Genomic DNA, 23,094 nt, shown 5'->3' with positions numbered 1-23,094 from the left:
CCATTTCTATTTGGTGGGAAAACACCAACTTTTCTTGTTTTTATTATTTGAATATATCTTGTAAAGAGTACATACAGATATGAATTAATACAATATGAGGGATTAATGAACACCTTTCAATGTCATTGGCATGTAATGGGTTGAATACTATGACATAAATCTACTTAAAGCATTACTTGGGGACAGAACCAGAGTGAATTTCTGTTCTTCCCATTTTAATTTTGTTCACTTAGCTTTATTAATTTAAATTATGATTAATAACTATATAAAATAAAAAATAACCATCATGATCAATAAACATATTACACGCATAACTAAAAGATGAATGTTCAAAGCATTAAAGGCTATAAGTGCTCCAAAAAGTTTTTCACTAACCAAAAATAGTCACTGGGTTAAAGATTTAAATATCAACTTTTCAAAAGTTTGTGACCATTTTCCCGTAAAATGATAAACTGGGAGGATTGCATGTGAATTCTACTGTGCATCTTTTTTGTGTTATACATTCGCTGTCAGGAAAGGATAAACACGTGGAAGGGTTAACAAATACTCGCTTCTCATTGGTTCCCTTTGATTTAGCCCCTCCCCATTGCGGAAGTGGAAGTTGTAAAAGTTGACAAGAAGCAAAGTGTCAAGTGGTCAAATTTGAGGACGATCGGACAGAATAACTGCGATGTCTTTGTTATTCGATGGAAGAGTTGTTCTCGTCACCGGTGCTGGAGGAGGTAAAATGGCCATCAAATTGAGTTTCAGTCTTATATTGTCACTTACTCTGTCTGCACAGTTCTACAGTGGTTAGCTAATAATGCTAACCATCTGACCTGATCAACCTGATAGTAAATATCAAGGAATAATTGATTACAAATCAAGTGCAACTTTCCGTAAGCATGAATCGGTCCTTACGCCATCTATTTATTATTGCATGTTCATGCACGCCGATCGTATGTGAACATGTCAGTCAACACAGGATAATACACCATTAGGGTGCACTAAACCAAGATTTTGTTCTCAAATTCTACCACACTATGGTATGGAAAAAGAATACATCTGTGCAAGAATGAACGGTTGCCAAATTACATGTGATTTCCAGGAAAAGAGATTTATACACATTGGAATCATTTACTTTCTGGTCTTTCATTGCCATTGACAGAGTTGCACGTCCAATTGATTTTGATTGGGTGGGATCATTTACTTCCAGCCTTTCAAAGTGGTATGGACGTCAATCACTGTCAATGGCAACCAATCGTTTAGTACTGAATGTATCGCAAAACCTAGGCATTTGCTCACAGTACAAAGTACAGTAGAGTTAAGCTTAGTATGTGAAAGGGCACGTGGAGCAATCAGAGCACATAAAGGAGGTCATTTTGTTCAAAGTGATCAAATTAAAACATGTATTTTTGTCCTGATTTTAGGTCTTGGGAAGGAATATGCACTGGCATTTGCCGAAAGAGGAGCTTCTGTCGTAGGTGAATATAGACTCAGACTTCAAGCCCTTTTAGTTCAAGCACTAATAGGATATTAACTGTGTAAAACTGGAAGAATATTGTCTATATTTAGCTTACAGTACAAAACAGGACAAGGAGCAGACTGAAAATTGAATAGAAAATACTAAATAATGCTATTATAGAAAACACGTATATATAGTTTTTACTTACAGGTCATTGGCAGGACCACTGGGTATAAAATTGTAAATATCTGAAAAAAAGTTTGACTAAAAGTCTTGAAAAGTAAGAAGTCATGTATGTCATGATAATGAATTTTCAACATGACACATCTCTTAAGAGGATAATTTGGATTTTGGGTAGAGCTAAAAACAATACAATAAAACAAAATTGCTATTAAATGACAAAGTTGTAATATTACTCAAAACATTTTATAAACACTACAATAACATTTCAAAATAAAGTCAAAATGAAAATTAAGCTCAAATCTCAAAAACAAAGCCGCCATGTCATGCAAAAAAAAACCTGTTTTACAAGATGTTATATTTTTATATTATACTGTAATATTGCGCAAAAAGTTACTCCTTAACAAAAATATTTCTGAGATCAAGTTAACCTCTAAAACTAAGAATGTTATCTTTTAATGCCTAACTAAATAGACAGCATGCAATATTCACAGAAAATTTAGTTGTATGAGACCAAACTCTTAACGTTGTAAGGAATAAAATGTAATTATGATGATTGATTGGATTGTAATATCAAACTAAAAAAATCCAAATATCGTATGAGTTTTTTTATTTCTAGAAAAAGAAAAATGACGCAAGAAAATGCTTAACAGAAAAACATAGTTACAAAATAATATTATTGATATAATATGAATTTTCACAAGAATAATCTCTACATTTTACGGCAATGTTTCTTTTTAATGTTTTGGAGTTGTACTATTCATTAGAACATGCATTGCACTAAAAATCCTACTACTAGTACTAACAATTGAATCTTATAAAAATTAAGCATAATATTTGTGTGTGGCCATAATAAACCTTGAATTTACTGTGAAGTCTACACCCCATTTGAAATGCCATTTTTAGGGTGATAATATAAAAAAAAGATCAATTTCATATCGCTTTCGAATGAATTTTTAGCTTTTTACAACACGGCTCAGATATTTTCTTATCTTGATACATCGTTATCATATTAAAGTGTGTACTGTAGCTTTTCTTGACGTCTTGCTGTGTGTGAAGTAACATCGTTTTGCATGAGTCACGGCTAAGGTCGATTTAGGCAGTGATACATCATGCCTCTGTGCTAAAGCTGTGTGTCCAAGTGGCACCCTTGTGCTCAAATGGTGAATCCTCAGCTTTTGGAGGATCAATATTGACACATTCCAGTGCATTATATTGATTGTCACGGTTATTTAGACGCACACCATGGCCATAAACATCCCAAATAATAGCTCCTATCTACGATGCCTTTGCCCTTGAACTGTGTGACGAGGCTTAGCGAAACATTTGTAATCACTGAGGGAGAACCGCGCTCATTGCCCATTTATTGCTAATCTTTTCCTCCTCTCACTATATTCAAGTGAATGACCTTGGGGCAGACACTAAAGGGGGCGGAAAGAGTTCTGCGGCTGCCGATAAGGTTGTGGAGGAGATAAGAGCCAAGGGAGGCAAGGCAGTGGCCAACTACGGTGAGAAGTTTTTTGGAACAACCTTTATCTTGTCCTCTAGTTGCCTTTTCTTCTCTGCCACTGTTATTATCTCTTTGTTTTATATTCATGGTTACCCTTTTTTATTTTTCACTTTTGGCATTTTATTCCTACTATATAATTAAATAAATCTGTTTTAGAGTCATATTGGCACTGTCTTGAAGTCAATGATAGCGAAGTCCGTCAGCTGTCTGCAACCAGAGAATTGGCCCAAAACAATTGATCGCTTTAGAGTTTTCTATCCCAGTCTCCGTTTCGTTATTCAAATTGCTAATCGGTCATTTGGTAGCCTGCCTTGGACAATAAAAAATCAACTCAACAATAACGGAGTATTCTCAGAATAACTGATTTTTTAACAAAAAAAATACATGTACTTACACCCCTTTTGATAATTGTATTTGTGTAATTGTATTTTTGTATAGGTGCAAAAACATAATGTGATAGTAATAATAGGGGTGATCCTACTTTGCGTTTTTTTGATTATTGCGGCCCTGTCTGGTCTACATTATCCGCAAAATTCGAGGGATTACTGTACTAGCATTTCCCATTTGGAAAATTATTTGTATAAACAAAATAGAGGTCGACCAGCGTGTCGTGGACTGTATTGGCCCCCAGAGGTAATTACATGCATTCAAATTAAGTGCATTTTTTCCAAGTAGACTTGAAATATATATATTCTAGAAAATGTCGAAGCAATTGTAATGATGCATTGCAATCAATAATCGTTGCTATCAGAGTAGGGCAAGTAGTAATTGGATTTTACTCGTTTGTGGTGTTCTTTTCATGAGCATATTATTGTAACTGTCATTTTTAATGGAAAATCATTCAGCGTGTTTTCAAGCCTCCCCCTCCCTGTCCATTTGTGTTTTGCATGCTAATAGACTCGGTGGAAGAGGGAGAGAAGCTCGTTCAAGCGGCATTGGATGCGTTTGGAAGAATAGGTGAGTGCTAATTGATTGGGCAGAAGCAGCAGAAGAACAGGTAGGGGAACGATCGATACCATTAATCATTGCTAGCCTACTTTTGAGTCAAGTTCCAATGCAGTGCTTAGTTCAGTTAGGGCTCACTGAGATAGGGCTCTTGTTTATGTTGTTGTTTACAACATTGACGTTTCTCGCTTTTGTAGCTGCAAAATCTCATTTCTAACGTCTTGTTTTTCAGATATTGTCGTAAACAATGCTGGGTAAGTCATTTTAGTGCTGGAAAACAGCTCTTCCATCACTGTGGCCATTTACGACACTTTCTATTTGGCAGGATTCTTCGTGACCGTTCATTTGTCAGGACAAGCGATTTGGATTGGGGTATGTCCAAAAACAAACACCAACATAGACACTACAAAACAAATAGCATTTTCTTCATTCGATACCGCCAATGGGATTAAAAAAAAAAAAAAAATAGAACCCAATTACATTTGGGATGTTGTGTTAATTAAATAAAAATCAAAATGAATGGATACACACTATGTAATTTCCATCTATAAAACACATTTGTCAATCAAATCTCACTGTTTTATACCAGCACAGAGTTCTATATTACTATTTCATCCCCAAATACTAATCAGGGAACTAATTAATGACTGTAATCTATAGGATTTTTAAGAAAAGGAGAAGCCACTTAAACATTCTGTACAGTTAACAGATTTAATCAATCGATTTCTTCGCTCCAGATAACTGCATCCCACCAGTGGTACTCATAACACGCTCTAAGAATCAATAAACTACAGTACAGAATACATCAAGTGATACAGGGCATACTCCCTTGCCATCATGCTTGTCGTGTTTCCCGATAATTTTATACTGACGCCTAAGAAGTGTTCATCATACAACATTCACTGCATAAGCAACAGGTCCAGTTCAATTCAATAATTTGAGATGACCAACCATGAATTTATTGGTAACATTCTGAAACAATTTCAACTGGCTTATACTATATTTTAGGACCATTTTGCATTGTTTTCAGACCTCATTCAAAGAGTTCACCTGCGAGGCTCCTTTTTGGTCACCCGCGCAGCCTGGAACCACATGAAGAACCAAAAATTTGGCAGGTAAGGCATGCTCGCATTTAGCTGTACGAACGTAACTCTGAGGTGTAAAGGCACACAGGAAAGAGTCTAGAACCTTATATTGTGAAGCTAGTTGGTTTCCTGGTGTCATGAGAAAAGAGAATGTGCATGAAAAGGCTTTGACTTCACATATGATTAGGATAATGAGAATCAAAGCAGCAAAACAAAGGTGTTAATTTAGCAATAAATGCTTTTAATTGACCTGCTTAATTTGAATACTCCTTTCAACGAAGTGGTGCTGATTCATGTAAAATCATGGAGTTTCAGTGATTTTAATCTTGAATCCTTAGAAAATATTCCCTCCATCCATCTTGTCACACTCTATTTGCAAATGATCCCCGTGAACTGACTCCCATGTGATGGCTGCCATTATGCATTAACGCCACCTAGAATCATCATGACGGCTTCGGCCGCGGGCATCTACGGCAATTTCGGCCAAGCTAACTACAGCGCTGCCAAGCTGGGCCTGCTGGGTCTGTCCAACACGCTGGCCATTGAGGGACGCAAGTACAACATCCACTGCAACACCATCGCCCCGGTTGCCGGTTCACGCCTCACCGAGACCGTCATGCCACCTGGTAAGCAGGAGATAGGGCAATCTCAGTAATTCAGCAAAGAAAGTTTATTTATTTATTTTTTAACTAATTGGCTGCTATTGATAGGGATGGACGTCCAATCCACCACTTCAAATGGTCAAAACTCATTTCAATTCAATACCAAAGGATGTACTAAAGACCCACATGATTGGTCTACCAACATTCTTCCATACGAGTATATTGTATTTAAATGGCTCATAATGAAGTAATTATTTAGATTAAATGGAAAAATGTTCATTTTATTAAAAATGAACTTAAATTAAAAAAGTCAAATGTGCACTATCTATACAGTTAATTTTTAGACTGCCATAGACTAAGTACATCCTCTGTTAACCAAAGTTTGAGCATTACATTGATATATACTTAGCTATTTATCATTTCTTATGGGAGAAATTAATTATAATTTTAATTTGAGCTTGCAGAGCTGGCCCGTTACTATAAAATGGTGGCCCACAGTCCCCATGGCAACATAAGGCATATTACTCTTCTTATTGCAAGCCAGCATAACCATGAAATGAATTCTATTCAGGTACAACTTTTGCAAATTTTGTCATTAATCTACTTCTAAAATGAACAATTTCACATTTACTTTCTGACCTTGCAATCTGTTGACGAGTCTGCCATTGGTATAATCCTGTGCCGCCGTATGCTGGGTATTAGCGTCAAAAGTAAGAGCTATATAATTTTTTCATAAAGTCCTCCCAGGGCAATAATAAATCCATTCCACCCTCCTTCAATTTTTACTAGTGCTTGTCCTCATTAAAATTATGGCTCAGCTAGAGGATTCTAGCTGATTTAAGGACTATAAAGGTGATGTACAACCAAGACTGGTCAACAATACAAACATCAGAAGTCACATACAAATAACCATTCATATTCATGATTACCTTTATGGACGTTGTCCATAGTACTAAATTAATGGTAGGCTTTGCATGGTCAAGCAATAAATATTTAAGGTTTATTTCTTTTTTTTTTTTAGCTGTTTACAGGGGAGGTGACAGTTTTGCATAGCAAATATGAATATACCTAAATTTGATATCTGTGCATGTGGATAAAACGTTTTCATTATTATTTTTCAAATAAATAACATGCACCTTTTTATCACCTGATGTCAATCCAAATAGGTCTTACGCCAAATGCCCATTAAGAATTTAATAACATAGGAAATTAATATAACAGCAATATACACTCTAGTTAAGGCCTCCATGAATACTGTTAAAGGTAAAGTGAAAGGAAATGGCATTTGTAATTGTTATGAATTAATTCAACATTTTAAATGAACAAATAATTGCATTTCACTTTTTAATTTAAGCCAAATGAATAAGTAAATGTTATTACTCTACTATATAAGTCACGAGCACAGGTTCGTTTCTCATGTGAAACTACCATTCTAAACAGCTCTTTAGCACACAGGCAAATAATATTTCATTTTGCAACACTTTGACAGCGTTTTCAAAGACGATTTTATTCCACCCTCCATGCATTTAATTTGAAATACCAAGCAGCATTATTTTGCTGAAAACGATTTTATTGCTCCATCCATTTCGACATATGTAAATGCAGAAAGACGCGTTTAATGGACCCACATGCTAAACAACATACCACAAACATGTGGACAAAATGAATATATAAAAGGATTATCTGAAAACTGAGTAGTTCAGATTTGGAGATTATATAGAACTTTATTTCAGTAATTTCTGTTGTTCAAAGGCATCTGCAATGCATTTATTTGTTTCTGAATTAGCAAGACTCATTTTGTTTGGAATGAGTTGTTTTTTTTGGTCCATTTGTGTTATTTTTACTATATTGGTAGACAACATTGTCAATTCTGACCATGAGCATGGAAGCAACCTTAAATTACGTAGCCTGTGTTAACCGTTACGAAGACAAAGCATTAATCTGAGCTCATTCGTTTGTGTTTGAAGTATTCCCAAAAACATGTTTGTTCAATGTGTTTTGAAATAACACGTCCATTCAAAGAATAGCTGAAGCAGAAATCCTACATAAAGGATGACACAAGGTTTTGTTTTCTCACAACCAGTTATGTGTGAACAACTCCACTAGACAACCAGGGCAATGGAAAGATAGTTAGACAACTAGCTGCTATTTTTGTGCACTGCTTTACCCTTATGTGTTGTTTATTATGCGGTGAAGTGATCTTTGAAGATGCGCCTTGAAATGGGGCTGTTTTTTTTTTTCCTTTTTCTACCGTCTGTTTGTTTTATTTAGATCTGGTGGCTGCGCTGAAGCCGGAGTATGTGGCCCCAATGGTGCTGTGGCTCTGTCATGAACAATGCCAAGAAAACGGAGGACTTTTTGAGGTCTTACTCCCACTCATATTGAAACCTGGCTCAAACATGCTCCCACATTTATATGATGATTCATTTGCTTGCAGGTTGGTGCAGGCTGGATTGGCAAATGTAAGTTTTTATTTTATTTTTTAATTTTTTGTAGTCCTGTTGTGCATCTGATATGAATTCACCTAGAGCGCCACCAATGGAACTGTAGATTTGCACTCGCCGCAATTCCAAAATGCCCCGCTTAACAGCAATGTGCTTGCGCGTTTATGTGTGTGCAGTGCGCTGGGAGCGGACTCAGGGCTGCATCACTAGACAGAAGAACCAGCCCATGACTCCCGAGGTGGTCAGGGACCAGTGGGACAAAGTTTGTGATTTTACAGACTCAACCAAGCCTACTTCAATACAAGGTCAGTGATTCGTGACAGGTTTTTCAAAGGTTACATGTTCAACCCTGGCTGAAATCATCAGAGAAGACCGTAGCACTCCAATGCTTCAATTATAAATCGGTCTACTACCTAAAAGATACCCCCCACCCCAAAAAAAAAAACCTTCAACCCACCTCCAGTTGGCGATAAAGTTGAAAATGAAAGTTTACACAGGCAGGAAAGTCTAAACCCGGGGTTGGCAAACAAAGTTGGACACAAAGAGCAAAAACAAAACTGAGAGTCAAAGAGCCACACCACACCAGATGATTGGCAGTCTCCAATCCAATCTGCCAAATTATTTTTTAAATATGATTTATTATTTATTTGTAATGGGCTCTGAGAAATTTCAGTGTGTTTTAAGAAAGAATACAAATAAGAGAAACATGAAATGAGGCAAAGCTCTACAATATATAAAAGACATGATAAGAAGCCATGAGTTGCATTCATTTTGACCGGGAGCCACATGGGGCTCGAGAGCCGCTTGTTCGCGCACAACCACCCCCCCTCCGGTCTGAACAGTGCCTTGCCATAGATGGTAAATTAATTTCCAGTGGATAGCTGACAGAGTCTACTAGCTAAAAAGGGTTGAATGCCTATACCTGTCAATGGCAGGGAGTGAGTTAACAGCGTTGTATTTTCACTCAGGTTATCTCTATTAATTTTGCAGGCTATTCAGGCTCAATTCTAAACTAGTCCCAGTTTTGATTGATTTTGCCAAAACAAACATTTATCTTCATTGATCTCTTTGTAATAGACATTTGTTATTTCTTGAGTGCAAAATCGAAAACGAAACCTTTGGGTCCCAGCTCATCAGTATTCCTCTCGTGTTTGCCGTTGTAGAGTGAGGCAATCTGTGGTTAGAGGTTAAGAAAAACAAGTAAAGGTGAGGAGTATTTAAAGAGGCACACACAATTATTGCTGTAATTATAATTTTGTGTTACTTTTCACGGCTTTCTCCATCACTCCGACCCTCCCTCACTCTCTATTGTACAGCAGCAGTGAGGGCGGCGCTGTTCGCGTCAAAGCGCACGGGGGCGGCAGCCCCACTGGGAGCCAGGTCGCTCTCATTAGCATGACTTTGTGCTGCCTCCTCATTTGTAGCTTATTAACGAATCTTGTTGCTATAACTACCTTCAACTACCTACACCCACCTTCAACTCTACATATGATTTTTTTTTCCTCTCAGTCCAGAACCTCTTCCTTTTTGTTCTGTTACCCAAATAGCATTGGAACGCTTCATCGTTTTTCATGAAATTGTGCATTGAATGAAACAAACTAGAACATCTTGCTGTTTGCTACTCTATGACGTTACATAATGCATTTAAAATTTGCATTGGCAGCCAATGAGCTATTTACTGTTCAGTTATTTTTAACATTTGGCTTAATATAGATTTGAATGTGGTGACTGATAACTGTATTTTACGAAATGTAAGGTTTTTGGATTCGATTTCAAGTCGGTCCTCACTGTGTGGAGTTTGCATTTTCTACCCAAGTTTCCGTGGGTTTTCACCCGGCACTCCGGTTTCCTCCCACATCCCAAAAACATGCAAGGTTCCAGCACACCCTGTGACCCATGTGAGGATAACCGGTTCTTAAAATGAATGGATGAAAGGAAAAACAATAAATATATTAAAGACTAAATTTAAATGACCTCACCTCAATAACCGTATTTTCCGAACTATAAGTTGCCTGTGACTTATGTATGTTTTTTTTTTCCACACTGACAGCCAAGAGATGGCTGTTTGTTTGCGTTGTTGTTGTGCAATTGTCACATAAAATCTTGTCCTAGTCTCCTTAATTTTTTTTTCTTACTTCTTGCCAGAATCTCTTCAGTCCGTTGTGAGCGTACTGTCCAAGGTTGAGTCGGAGCAGGGCGTTACCACCAGCTCAACCTCGGCTCCTGTGGCATCCCCCACACCTGGCACCAACCCTGTAAGTTACAACTAATCTACTTGGCATCTTTCGATTCATTCAGTGATAGATACCATTTAAACTGGGAGGCAGTGTCGTTTTCGTTAACGATGACAATAGTGAAAATATTTCCATGACCAACATTTCTGACGTGTCTCGGACAACTATAACATAACGGGACGAATGCTAGTTTTCAATGCGGCATACATTCATTCATATGTTCACAATACGTGACATTTGCTTATCATTTGTTTAATTTTATTCTGTATCCTAGCCATGCGTGGACCCGCCCTCCCCCGAAACAGTGCACATAAAGGTGACGGTTGATTAAAAAAGGCTGCAACGGCGTCAGTAAATATGATAATAATTTCATTTTAATCAGTCCAAAAGATCATTGTTTGAAAGTGTGAAGACTGATACATTTTAAAATGAATAAAATACAACTAAAAGTCAAAAAGAACAGCTCCTTCCAGTAGAAATGTATTGGACGTCTATCACTGTCAATAGCAGCTAATAGGTTAACTTTAAATCACATTCAAAGTATCGTTTCAGGCAGAACAGAGCATTTTTATGATTTCAACGCATTTCAATTCGTAATAGAATTTTATGTGATAGATAAGCCATGCACGGCTGTGTGCCCAAGCACATTAATGATTCATTACTGGGGTCCACGATTTAACGCGGGGCAGAAAGGCAGTGCGCCACATTGGTCTTAATTAAAAACGGGGCCGTCAGTGCAGTTATCATGAACCGGCTGGTCACTATTGTCAAGCGCGGGAGCAATCGCATCCATCGGCCGGAACAAAAAGCCAAGGCGGTGGCCATGAATGACACTAATGAAAAAGCAGTTGCCTGCCAGGGGTTCGCAGGAAGTCTGATTTGATAATTAGTTTAGTTAAAGACCTCCATTTTTACAAAGCTGCCAAAGGATGGGAGGGACACATTCATTACTTTGTCTATTCCAAGGAATAGGTCAGCTTGTAACGTCTCCTCTTGTTCTGCTTAGACCGCAGCAGTGGGACTAAAACTTCCTCCGACGACATTCACTTTCTCCCACACGCAGTGCATCCTCTACGCTCTCGGTGTGGGCATGTCCACTAAAGACCCTGACCACCTCCGGTATGGGATTACTACCACGGAATTGACGTGATCAACAGTGATCAAACTTATGGTTTTCTTTTCTTTTTTCCCCAGGTTTCTGTATGAAGGCCATCCAGACTTTGGCTCCCTCCCCACCTTTGGTGTCATTCCCTCCCAAGCCGCCATGATGGAAGGTGGCCTGAGTTCATTGCCTGGATTCAACATCGACCTCACGCAGGTTAGGAAACTGCAGCATAAGCGTCCAATCTATATCAAACTTGGAATGGTTGAACCAAAGCTTCACTTTATTTGACATCATATGCAATAACCAAACCGTTTCTTGTGTAATTATTATAATATTTTTTACCCAAAATAGGGAGGTTCCAATTATTTATTTTATATTATATTATACATGATAAACCCATCTTTTTACCTGATTGGAACCTTTGAAAATGACATGATTGATGTGTTAGATTTGACACTTTTTCCAAGATATCGGCATTGATCTTACCACCTGTCTTTTTCTCCTCTGTATGTCACGTGCCAGGTGCTACATGGCGAACAATATCTTGAGCTCTACAAACCGCTCCCCACGTCCGGTATCTAGACTCAGCCTACAGCCTAACTTCCGATAAAAGGTCACGCCGTTACTTATCAATATGTAATTTTTTCCTTCCCCAGGACAACTGACCTCCAAGGCCACCATCGCAGACATTTTGGACAAGGGCTCCGGGGCCATCATTCTCCTTGATGGTGAGTGAGTTAGTCTCCCCAGGAGCCATCCACTTGATTTGACTGCTTTTGAGTCCTTCCCTTCCTCCCTCAGTGAAAACGTACAATGGCGACGAGCTGTTGTGCTTCAACCAGTTTTCTGTCTTCGTCGTTGGCGCTGGAGGCTTCGGTGGCAAAAGAACATCGGAGAAAGCTAAAGTGTGTTATTCTCAGTGTTTTTATGACAACACAAGACGATGGGGGAATACTAATGGCACTTCCTACCGTGTGCACTAACCCGCAGCCTCTCGTGCCGCCGCCTCAGCGAGCTCCAGACGCAGTATTGGTGGATTCCACCACTAATGACCAGGTGAAGAGCAAACAAATGAAATCTGCAGAGGGGCTTATTATTTTAAAATGTATTCTATATCATGACCTCTTACTGGTGGTTATCTTGTTGTCCTCCCAGGCAGCTTTGTACCGTCTGAGTGGCGACTGGAACCCCCTCCACATTGACCCCAGCTTTGCTGCCATGGGAGGTAGGATTTCAAAGGTTTTTATTTGTAAAGATATGGTCAGTACGACTTTTTAATTAGGAATATCCCAAAGTGGATTCCTTTAGATTCCTTTTTGTTACCCAAGACATGATCTACTGAGAATGTTTCTTTCAGTAAGCATACTGCAAAAAAGAATTGTAACCGTTGAATGACACCTACTATTTTTAGTATTTCAGTGAGCCCTGGTGATGCCTCAAGAAATGCTTGGTTTACCCAATGCTCTGTTTCAATCATTAGTTTTTCCAGGAGAAATTTTCCCACTAGGCAGCCATGTTTGTCTAGTGCAGGGGCGTTCATATTGTTTTTTTGCTTCAAGATCTACTTGTCCAATTAGCCAACTTCCCCCGATATACTTTGTTGTTAAGGTTAGAATTCAGGGGTGGGCAAAGTGGTCCTGGATTAAGGAGCCAACCTTGGACAATATCTTTTTTACACGCCACTGATAAAGCTCTGCTATTATGTAATGATATACATTGCATTAAACTATCAAGATGTATGGGAGCGCCAAGGAATGGGGGTGAAATCCACTCTCAAATTCATAATAGTACCTTGGCGATCTAACGGTAGATCCCCATCTACATAATGGGCTCCTCTGGTCCAATGGGTTGGTTTAAAGTAAAAAAGTCATTCGAAACTGTCGTTTTTCGAAGTAAAAAAGTCCTACTATACAATGTTGTTTTTTTAAGTAAAAAAGTACTACTATACTAAATAATATACTACACACTAATCTTGGGGAGTGGTGGCCCAGTGGATAAGTCATCAGTCTTCCACTTATTTGGTCTTGAGTTCAAATCCAAGTGCTTGCAAAGATTTTCCCAATATTATTCAGGTAAATGAATGAGATAAACCTACAAGTACTACTGCTTACTCTCATAGGGTGGTGGCCCAGTGGCTAAGTCATCAGTCTGTTGCCTATGAGGTCCTGGGTTCAAATCCCAGTGCAGGCAAAGATTTTCCCAATATTATTCAGTTAAAAAAATAAGTTCTAATGTCTAAGTGTTTAAGTGTATAAGTCTTCAGTAGTGAATGAAGCATTTTGTCAAAAAAATGACTAAGTGTTTCACCTGTTTTCCTAGGATAAAACGTTTCAACACCTATGTATAAGTGGGGCACGAGTTGGTGTAGTGGGTTGCACACTCGCCTTTGCACGGAGAGAACGTGAGTTCGCTTCCCGGTGTCGGCGGTTCACTGACCAAGCAAGCGGTCGAGGGTCGGCCGAAGGCCGACCCGAGAACGCCTTTCGCACAGACAGGTCCTTCAACTGTCTTCCGAACTGCCGAAGGCAGTTCGGAATATAACCTTTTGCTGAAAAGCATGACTAAGTGTTTAATATAAATTAAAAAGTTTTTTCTTTTTTTCCCCCCTTCTTCTTATTCCATTTACCAATTCTTCTTTCCAAGTATTTTCAGCCAAACGACGGCAGCGGGAATCGAACCCAGGTCTCCCACACGGGAGTCCTGTGATCTAACCTCTGCGCCAACCAAGTGACTACACTTTTCCTTGTAATCATTTGAGTGTCTTTCCAAGAAGTCCACAGAAATGACTAAGTGAAAAAGTGTCTCGACCAGGATTCAAACCAAGGTCTCCCAGACGGGAGTCAAGTGATCTAACCTCTGCGCCAACCAAGTGACTACACTTTTCTTTGTAATCATTTGAGTTTCTTGACAAGAAGTCCACAGAAACAACTAAGTGAAAATGTGTCCCATCCAGGATTTGAACCCCAGTCTCCCACATGGGAGTCTGCTGAATTAACCACTAGGCCACAAATTGGCTACACTTTCCTTTGTCATTATTGCAAAGTCTTGACTACCAATACATAGAAACAACTAAGGGAAAATGTTTCTGGACCGGGATTTGAACCCCTGTCTCCCACCTGGAAGTCAGGTGAACAAACCTCTGCGCCACAAATCAGCTACACTTTCCTTTCTCATTATTGGAAGGTCTTGACTACACAGTTGTTTTAAGGGAAAGATAGATAGGGAAAACACTCATTTTCAATGTGAATTGTTGGGCATTTTTCTTTGCCTTTGATGCCCCAGACCTAACTCTTTGGGTTTTAGTCTTTTGCTTGCAAGTGAGCGACTTCCCTTAATCTGTATGTGCAGGTTTTCAGGCACCCATCTTGCACGGCTTGTGCTCGTTTGGTTTTGCGGCGAGACATGTGCTCAAGCACTTTGCTGGGAACGACCCATCCAAATTCAAAGCTATCAAGGTCTGTGGTAACATTAATGTTTGCACTTAACGTATAAGTTGCAGTTTCTTCATTTTGAGAGGTCAATTTTATCAACAAAAAAAGTATTGAACGGAATTAAATGCTTTTATTGTCATTGTGAGATTTAAAGCTTTCTCCACAAAGTGCACCGATAACAACAACAACAAACAAATAAATGATCAATAAATAACTATGAAAAAAGTATATAAAAAGAGTATAGTAGTCCAGTTCAAATGGTATATCTTACTATTTAAAGCAGAAAACAATCTAAATTTCATTGGTATTGTGGACCAATATAAATAATTATTATAGGCCTTGTATTATTGGAATGTTTTAGTAAAATTTGTTTAGTGTCTCAATTTGGATATTTGTCTCCACCCCCCTCACAGGTCCGCTTTGTGAAACCAGTGATGCCGGGTCAATCTCTGCAGACGGAGATGTGGAAGGAAGGCAGCAGAGTTCACATTCAGTGCAAAGTTGGTTATGAAACTTCTTTCAAATTTAAAACGTTATTTTCTTTACCGGCCTCTTTGTGTCTCTTCCAGGTTAAGGAGACTGGAGCACTGGTGCTTTCTGGGGGTTACGTCGACTTGCACGAAACGGCCGAGAAGTCTCCTGGTGCTCCTCAGGTAAGCCCCACTAACACCTACTGTAAAAAAAAAAAAAAAGCCGACTACTTAAAAGAATTTTTGCGGTCGGCCACAGGCAGCGCTTGAGAGTGAGCTGGTTTTCGCGGAGATCAGCCGCCGCATCCAAGATTCGGGCAGCGATTTGGTCAAGAAGGTCAACGCCATCTTCGGCTGGGAGATCACCAAGGATGGCAAAACCGCCGGAGAGTGGAGTGAGTTCTCGCCGGCAAGTCGAGAGGCGCAAAACGTGCCATTTTTGAAAATGCCGTTTGCTCTGTCCTCCAGCCATCGATCTGAAAAACGGGAGCGGCGCTCTCCATCGCGGCGCCTACAGCGGAAAGCCTGATGTGACTTACTCGGTGTCAGATGACGACTTTGTGGACATTGTGCGGGGTAAACTCAACCCGCAGAAGGTAAGGATGAAGGAGTACATAATTATTGCATTTTCCATTTGTCTCAATGAGTATTCAGATCTGATTTTGCATACATTAGTCACATCTCAATTCCAATTTACAATATATCCATTAATTCCAATTGGGAATTAAGAATAGTACTGAAGTTTATCTGATACTTATTCATTTTTTGCCCCAAATACCATTTAATTTAACTAATTGCGTGCCATTGACAACAGTTGAAATCCATTTTAGTAGCAGAGTTTTTAATGGCCAACAGATAATAAACACAAAGCGAACCAAGCTCTGGGGGATTTTTCCAGCCTGTTGCATTGGCGAAAGCACAACAGGGGAACAAATAGCCTGTGGCGAGACTGTCACAAGTCCGCACACTCAAAAAAAAAAATCTTGCCAGAATAACCTTACATTGCAGGATTTAAATGTTTTTTCCTCACACTTTATAGGCCTTCTTCTCGGGAAAACTCAAAATTCGAGGGAACGTAATGCTGGGGCAGAAACTGGAGATCATCCTGAAAGATCCCGCCAAGCTGTGAGAATCTCCGCTGAATGCCAGCCCGAAAACGGTCTCAATGATGAGTTTAGCCAACGATCTGAGGGAGTGTTTTTACTAACTTGCTCATCCTCATCAGAAAATTAATTCCCTAATTATTGTGGTGAGGACTTTTCCCCCCCATAAGGTTTTCTACCTTGACATAAACTAACAGTTGTTAAGGAACAGACAACGTCTTTAACATGAACATCTCAGTGGAAAAAATCTTAACTTGATTTCTCGCAAGTCAGAAAATCAACAGACTTCTTCAATTAAAGTGACATGTATTGATTTCTTAGGGCAGGGGTGGCCATGTCGGGTCCTCCAGAGCCCCTATCCAGTCTATTTTACCATTTCTCCCTCCACCAACACACTGGAATCAAATCATCGGGATCAGTTAGCTTTCCTTTCTGGAACAATTAACTTTGGCAGAAATTGATTTGGGGAAGTTTTCCTGGCAATAATTGAATAGCCTGTACAGAAATTGTTCAATAAGTAATGTTTTATCTTCTAATAAAAATTGAATACGGAAAGAACTTGCTTTGATAAAATTTATTTCAATCTCCAGCTTGCATAGACGCAAACACTTGGCCTTGGATAAAATGTATTAAAGATGTGGGGAGTTCACATTCTCCCCCAACTCTAAGCTTTTTCTCACGGGTGGGGGAAAAAATACAGATGTGATTGTTTAGGTCATATAAAGCAAAGGAAAGACACGCGCCCTTCTGTAAATCATCACGTTTCTTAAATAGAGATGGATATGCACACAATTGTTCACCAAAATGGCGTACCCACCTTTACACGGAGGAAATGATGACAACACAGAAATAATACAGTTGCAACTTGAGAATTTAGTTGAACTTTTCAAAGAAAAGAAGTCACCTTTAAATACAGCTGTAGTTTTACAATATAGAATGGTGCAAAGTTGTTTTTGTACCATTAAAAGTAAAGTCTAATTGTTCTGAAAAGTTGCAGTTTTATGAAAATAAGATTTTTAACCAGTAGTTTATCCATTTAGCACATTTATGTAGAAAAACTCAATATATTGAATATGAACATGTCATAATAATAGAACAATAGCGGAAATTAATAAATTATCATCAACACAATGAGATCTTTTGTCCATAAAAATGCAACTTTTTTGCAAAATATTTTGACTTCACCCTCAAACAAAAGCACATTTTAAATTGTAATATTGCAGCTTTTTTTTCCTCCCACAAAACCCAAGACTATTCCGGTAACCGCATGCCATCATTCTCAAGTGTGAATTCATTCTCGTAATTTGATGGCTTTTAGTAGTCTTATTTTCACTGTGGCACCACACCCCTCGTACCTCATACCATGTTATCATCCTCTGGGAGGCTTCAACAACAGCACATACATTTTTATCCCAGTGAGCGACATCCAATATCTCAACCTTCACACGAATGTGAATGAAACGCAAGCCCATCGCAAAAATGTACGACAGTCGCAGAACTAAAAGCCTAAACTAAAATAGTTCATGTTGAATCACGAAAATACCCATATACAAATCACATGTAGCAGAAGAAAGTGTGGCATTATTGGAATCAAACATCTGTACAAATAAAGGGTTAAAAAGGTACTCACCCACACGACTCCTCAGCTTATTGGGGGCGGGGAATCCCACCAAATAGGAATAGGCGGCTCACACCCCCCTTTTAAATTAAAGCTACATTTTGTGCAACTTTATACAAAGAGCAAAGACCACTCCAGCTAGTTAGTAGCCAAATATTAAGGACACTTCATACAATTGGCAAAGAATATACGTATAATAGATGTACATCGCATGGTTTTTGTTCTTCCCAATTGCTTTAATGACATTTTTACACTACTCGCAGAAAGATGGGGCTATTGGGCTTTAGTGGGAAAGTTAAAGCGCAACGCGAAAATTCCACTTTCGGCGAGTAGTGTAAGTCAACTTTATGTGCAAATAGAAGTTCCGCCGCTCAGTCCAACCGAGTTCTGATCGAACGATCCATCGGAGCAGATCTCACCTAATTCCCGACGTACGACTGCCGCCAACGAGACGGCGCTTTTTGTGCTCTCCAAAGTCCCGCCCACCGTCGGAAAAGTACGACGGGGTCCGCTGTGCTTATCCACGCTTTCGTTTATAACCCATTGGCGTTGAGGAGATTCCGTCGCGCTCACCTCTTGGCGGACAAAAACAAATGGCCCCGGGGATTTTGTCTAGGAGATGACTTCGTTGTTGAGGTTGCCATGGCGAGGCTGTCGGCCAATGTTGAAGCGGTTGGGAAGGATCCTCATTTTCATTGTGCCATCAGCGCCGCATGAGTAGATGTGATCGGTGGGCCCCATCTCCACCTGCATGACGCCCGTGCCCAGGTTGCGAAAGATGGATTGACGAGCATGTTCGTTGGGGAAACAGTAAAGAAGACGCTGCGTGGCCAGATTCCACACCTGACAGGACAAAACAGAAGAAAACGTGAGATTTTCATGTATTTTTTTTCCCTATCAAACACGTTTCAAATTCTCTGCATTGGAAAACGTGCCAAAACGAAATTGTAGTCATTCTATCTGATGAGTACTTTCACAATCTATAACATGACTTGATTGATGTTATAATCCGGGCATTCCATTCATGGCCATCAAAGACTGGGAATCCATGCAGATTTTCAATCAAGCGGAATGCAATTAAAAACTTCAAATGACACAAGAAAGAGAGCGGTTCAAACTAAAGAAAATGTGATGCTAGGTTTGAAGACTTTTCCTGCTTTTTATGGAGAATGCAAGCAGGTGCTTGGTCACATCATGACATGAGCTGGAATTTACTAGTGAATATCACGCTTGAGGAAAAGAAAATAAGAACTTTCACATCCTTGTATATAAAATATGAGTGGTTTTCATGATGCTATGATAATTGGGTAACACATCAGCATATTGCATGCGAGGCCTGATTTGTGTTAGTTCTATCAAGCACTGTAAATTCTATGAATCTTTTAAGGTTGTTTCGAGCAAATTTGAATATTTCATTTACTAAAGAGGAACATAAGTAATGGATGATTTGCCTCATTCTTATTTTTGTTTTGCAACAAACCGGCAAAGCTACAAATTCAAATATATTGTAGAAATGGCAAAACACTGCGTTAATGTTTGCCATTTTAAAAGATTTATGAGCCAAAGTGTCAGTGATATTTTGTCAATGATTTTGAAGTTTGGTTGTTTAATCTTGCCCATGTCTTCAATTATGTATTAAACCTATATAATTTACACCGAAATTATAATTATCTTTTTTTTTCTCGTTTCTACGGGGTGGAAGAAGCATGGTATTAAGTTTAAAACGTTTTTTTGGCAACAAGTACATTTATGCAATTTAGGCCAGTTATGAGACTGATTTAATTTTCACAAAAATTGCCTTAGGCAGTTTAACCATTCCTAACAAGTCTAATCGGGGAAACGAAAGGATGAATGAGTTAAATGAGCAAGAAGGGTTAAACCCTAGACAAAACATATGCCTTCTTAAAAGGAGATGGTTTACAGAACCTTGAGGCTGCCTTCGGCGGACCCGCTGATGAAGCAGTCTTCAGTCGGGGCGACGGCGAGCGCTTTGATAGGAGAATCGTGCGCCTGGAAGCTCTGGCGCTGGTGTCGGTGAGGTAGCTCCAGGATGCTGATCCAGCCCTTTTTTCCCCCCGTGATCAGCAATTGCTGCCGTGGTGCCATGAGCAGCACAGTGGCGCCGGATTCATGGCAGCAGAAGGCTGGATGAGAATGGAAAGTGGTGGTCAACAAGAACGTTAAGATGAAGAGAAGAGACTCCATCTATCTGAGAAAGTTGCATCATGAGTGTTGTGGATGCATCTTACCGTGTACAAGGCTGTTGACTGGAGTCACCAAAGTGTCCCATAGACACACGTTTCTGTGGGGGAGAAAACAGCCATTTTTGGTCCAAGTATTTGGTTAAAATACAGAGCATTTGCACAAAAAAAATGTTTCAGGTCTAGACTCAAAGGGTAATTTTTGACACGGCTATCAAGAACATGTACACAGGATATTATTTGCTTAACAGAAAGGAGAAAACTAATTAAAACAGTTACTCAGGATTACAATTGAAATTTGGCCAGCAGAGAAGGCCCAGTGATTAGCAGATGGTTTTGGTGGTTAGGTCATTCAGTGTGGCTTTGTGTTTTCAGGTTTTTAGCAAATTCTTCGTCCACAGCAAAAGCCCCACATTCCAAAAACGTGGCTATTTCGGTTTTGATCTGTCTAACTTGATGTCAAGTTTGAAATTTGGGCCGGAAACCACTTAACACTAATCTAAGCAAGGACATCAAATAAACCAGATTGGAAGATAAGGGGTCATATATTGGCATTAGGAGTTTAAAAAATATGTATTTCCATTAAGAATCGGTAACAGGTGGGGCTTTCTAATGATCAAGATAATTTGCTGAAAGAAACATCTGTATATGCCATAGGCAATTTACAAAAAAAAGCATGGGAGTCAATTGTGTAGGATGCAAATCAATTAAAAAAAAATTTACATATAACCTAATTGCCATGCTGCCATTGATGGTATCTAGTGACAAACTAATATAAAATCTAAAGGAAAAACTAGAAAAAGAGCCGCGTGCATGTCAGGAGCCGCAGCTTGCTTGCATTGATGATCATCAGTTTAATAATTAATGGTCAGATAGAACTGCTTACATCATTATTTCCTGATTTTTAAAAAAGTATCTAGAATTTTGTAGAATGTGGCTTACCGATTGTCTGTGGAGAGACCCGCAGTGGCAATGAGGGAGGAGGAGCCCACAAAAAGAAAATCATGAGCCGTCTTGTTGTGGCACTGCAGAGTCTGCCGCAAACATACACACAAGATGCTTACTAGCTCTGACAGTAAGCGAGAAGCAGCAGAATAGTAAACAAACTCAGAATGAGTGGAGAAGGAGAATGGGTGGGGTGGAGTGGGGTGGGGGTTTACTCTTGTGGGGCGTCACCAGAGAGGTTTTGACCCAAAAAGGAACAGACAAATGCTGTAAAAAGAAAAGGACAAAACACTCGATTAAACAGGGTGCTGTGCATGCATACCAGATAGGGTTTGGGAGCGACCCCACTCGTGTTCGTCTGCCAGAGACTCAAACCGCCGTCAGCGTCCACAATCCCAAACTGCACAAAAAACATCAAACCGTGGCGTTGAAATTAAGTCAGACAGTTTGTTCCATTTTTTTCCGCCCGACAACAGACTAAATGTCAGCTGCACCGGAAACACCTGTTGAGATACGTTGCCCCCTTCAGGGAATGCGCACCACACTCTAAAACGCATCGCTTACATAACTGCGGGGAATGTTTGAGAATTCTCTGCGCGTCTCGTGCTCTGTTTTGGCTTAGCCAACTTAGGCACCATCTGAGGACATGTTTCACAGGAAACGAATGCATTCATCTGAACAACAATGTGTGCTGACGCCAATTCCCTGCTGTGATTTGCGCCAACATGGCAAATTTCAGACAAGGATGCGTGAAGAGATTGAAGTGACTTGCTAACCTTATTTCCTTGATGGTTGAATCGAATCCTGGTCACCCTAGAATTGCCCGGGCCTCGAAAACAGATAATCTGCTGGGAGTGACCCCACTCGAACATCCTGACGCTCCCATCTTGAGCTCCGGTCAAGTCTGAAGAAACAACAGCAGACATAGAACTTCAACTTGAGCATCCCTCTCAAGGATATGCAGCAGATGGTTCCAGTTCCAGAATTTCATTTATTAGTCTTACACCAACATTTTCAAAATGTGTCTAATTTGGCCCTATTTCATCATTCTTCTCATTATTGATGAGCCTATCCCAGGTGACGTTGGGTCCCCGGGCGGGGAACACCCTGAATTAGTGGGCAGCCAATCGCAGGGCACAAATAGACAAAACGACCATTCACACTCACACTCATATTTAGGGGCAAATTTGAGTTTTCCACCAGCCTACAGCCCATGTTTTTGGAATGTGGGAGGCAACCGGAGTACCCGGAGAAAAAACCCACGCAAGCCTGGGGAAAACATGCAAACTCCACACAGGCGGACCGACTTGGAATCGAACGCTTGACCCCAGACCTGTGAGGCAAACACACCAACCACTCATCCGCCCACTCAGTGTAAACTCTCATCATTGAAAAAAAAGATTTGTACTTACAGTACGGCAGCGTGGGATGAGAGGTCATTCTTCTCACATTGTTGATATTTCTTTTAATCATCTGAGGGAAATGGGAAATATGATATGTTAGCAAACAGCAATGTATATTGCTTAATTGCGGAGTCTTTTTAATTACGCTTTTTCTACCACTCAATACCTCTTTTATTGTGTGAGCTTTTGCTAAGACAGGAATAAGAATAGAAAAAGTAAACAAAGAAATGATTGTTTTTTTTTAAGGTTTGCATTAATTTTTAAGGCTGGCGGATAATTAACAAGACTGGAATTGAATATATTTGGTGATTTACAATTGCAATTTACTTTTCAGATCAAGACTGGCATTGACTGTTACAAAACTATTAGGTACA

The 23,094-nt window shown here is 39.5% G+C and overlaps 2 protein-coding genes across 3 annotated transcripts in view; one reads left to right on the top strand and one right to left on the bottom strand.

The window, feature by feature from the left end:
• The first annotated feature begins 572 nt into the window (after window positions 1-572).
• On the top strand, window positions 573-17,111 carry hsd17b4 (hydroxysteroid (17-beta) dehydrogenase 4). The gene is made up of 25 exons (XM_077716135.1): window positions 573-722; window positions 1,410-1,463; window positions 3,025-3,132; window positions 4,032-4,091; window positions 4,312-4,333; window positions 4,405-4,451; window positions 5,110-5,194; window positions 5,603-5,790; window positions 8,038-8,129; window positions 8,204-8,228; window positions 8,387-8,515; window positions 10,356-10,465; window positions 11,451-11,563; window positions 11,639-11,762; window positions 12,072-12,123; window positions 12,206-12,277; window positions 12,351-12,454; window positions 12,540-12,605; window positions 12,705-12,774; window positions 14,898-15,004; window positions 15,394-15,480; window positions 15,550-15,633; window positions 15,710-15,845; window positions 15,919-16,046; window positions 16,490-17,111. Exons 1-25 carry the CDS (start codon window positions 671-673, stop codon window positions 16,577-16,579), a joined length of 2,205 nt encoding a protein of 734 aa, XP_077572261.1. The 5' UTR covers window positions 573-670; the 3' UTR covers window positions 16,580-17,111.
• A 1-nt stretch (window position 17,112) lies between these two features.
• Window positions 17,113-23,094, bottom strand: part of dmxl1 (Dmx like 1) — a 35,870-nt gene continuing 29,888 nt past the window's right edge. For both annotated transcript variants that reach the window (XM_077716132.1, XM_077716134.1), the window contains 7 exons: window positions 22,730-22,790; window positions 22,094-22,221; window positions 21,640-21,717; window positions 21,315-21,406; window positions 20,421-20,473; window positions 20,098-20,315; window positions 17,113-19,014 (listed from right to left, as the gene is read on the bottom strand). In XM_077716132.1, coding sequence (XP_077572258.1) covers window positions 18,784-19,014; window positions 20,098-20,315; window positions 20,421-20,473; window positions 21,315-21,406; window positions 21,640-21,717; window positions 22,094-22,221; window positions 22,730-22,790 — 861 coding nt within the window. In that variant the 3' untranslated portion in view covers window positions 17,113-18,783. The remainder of the gene's footprint in view (window positions 19,015-20,097; window positions 20,316-20,420; window positions 20,474-21,314; window positions 21,407-21,639; window positions 21,718-22,093; window positions 22,222-22,729; window positions 22,791-23,094) is intronic.

The sequence above is a fragment of the Stigmatopora nigra genome, chromosome 4 (assembly GCF_051989575.1).
Source record: "Stigmatopora nigra isolate UIUO_SnigA chromosome 4, RoL_Snig_1.1, whole genome shotgun sequence".
Taxonomy (NCBI): Eukaryota; Metazoa; Chordata; class Actinopteri; order Syngnathiformes; family Syngnathidae; genus Stigmatopora; species Stigmatopora nigra.
This window is presented reverse-complemented; position numbering and strand designations above follow the sequence as displayed.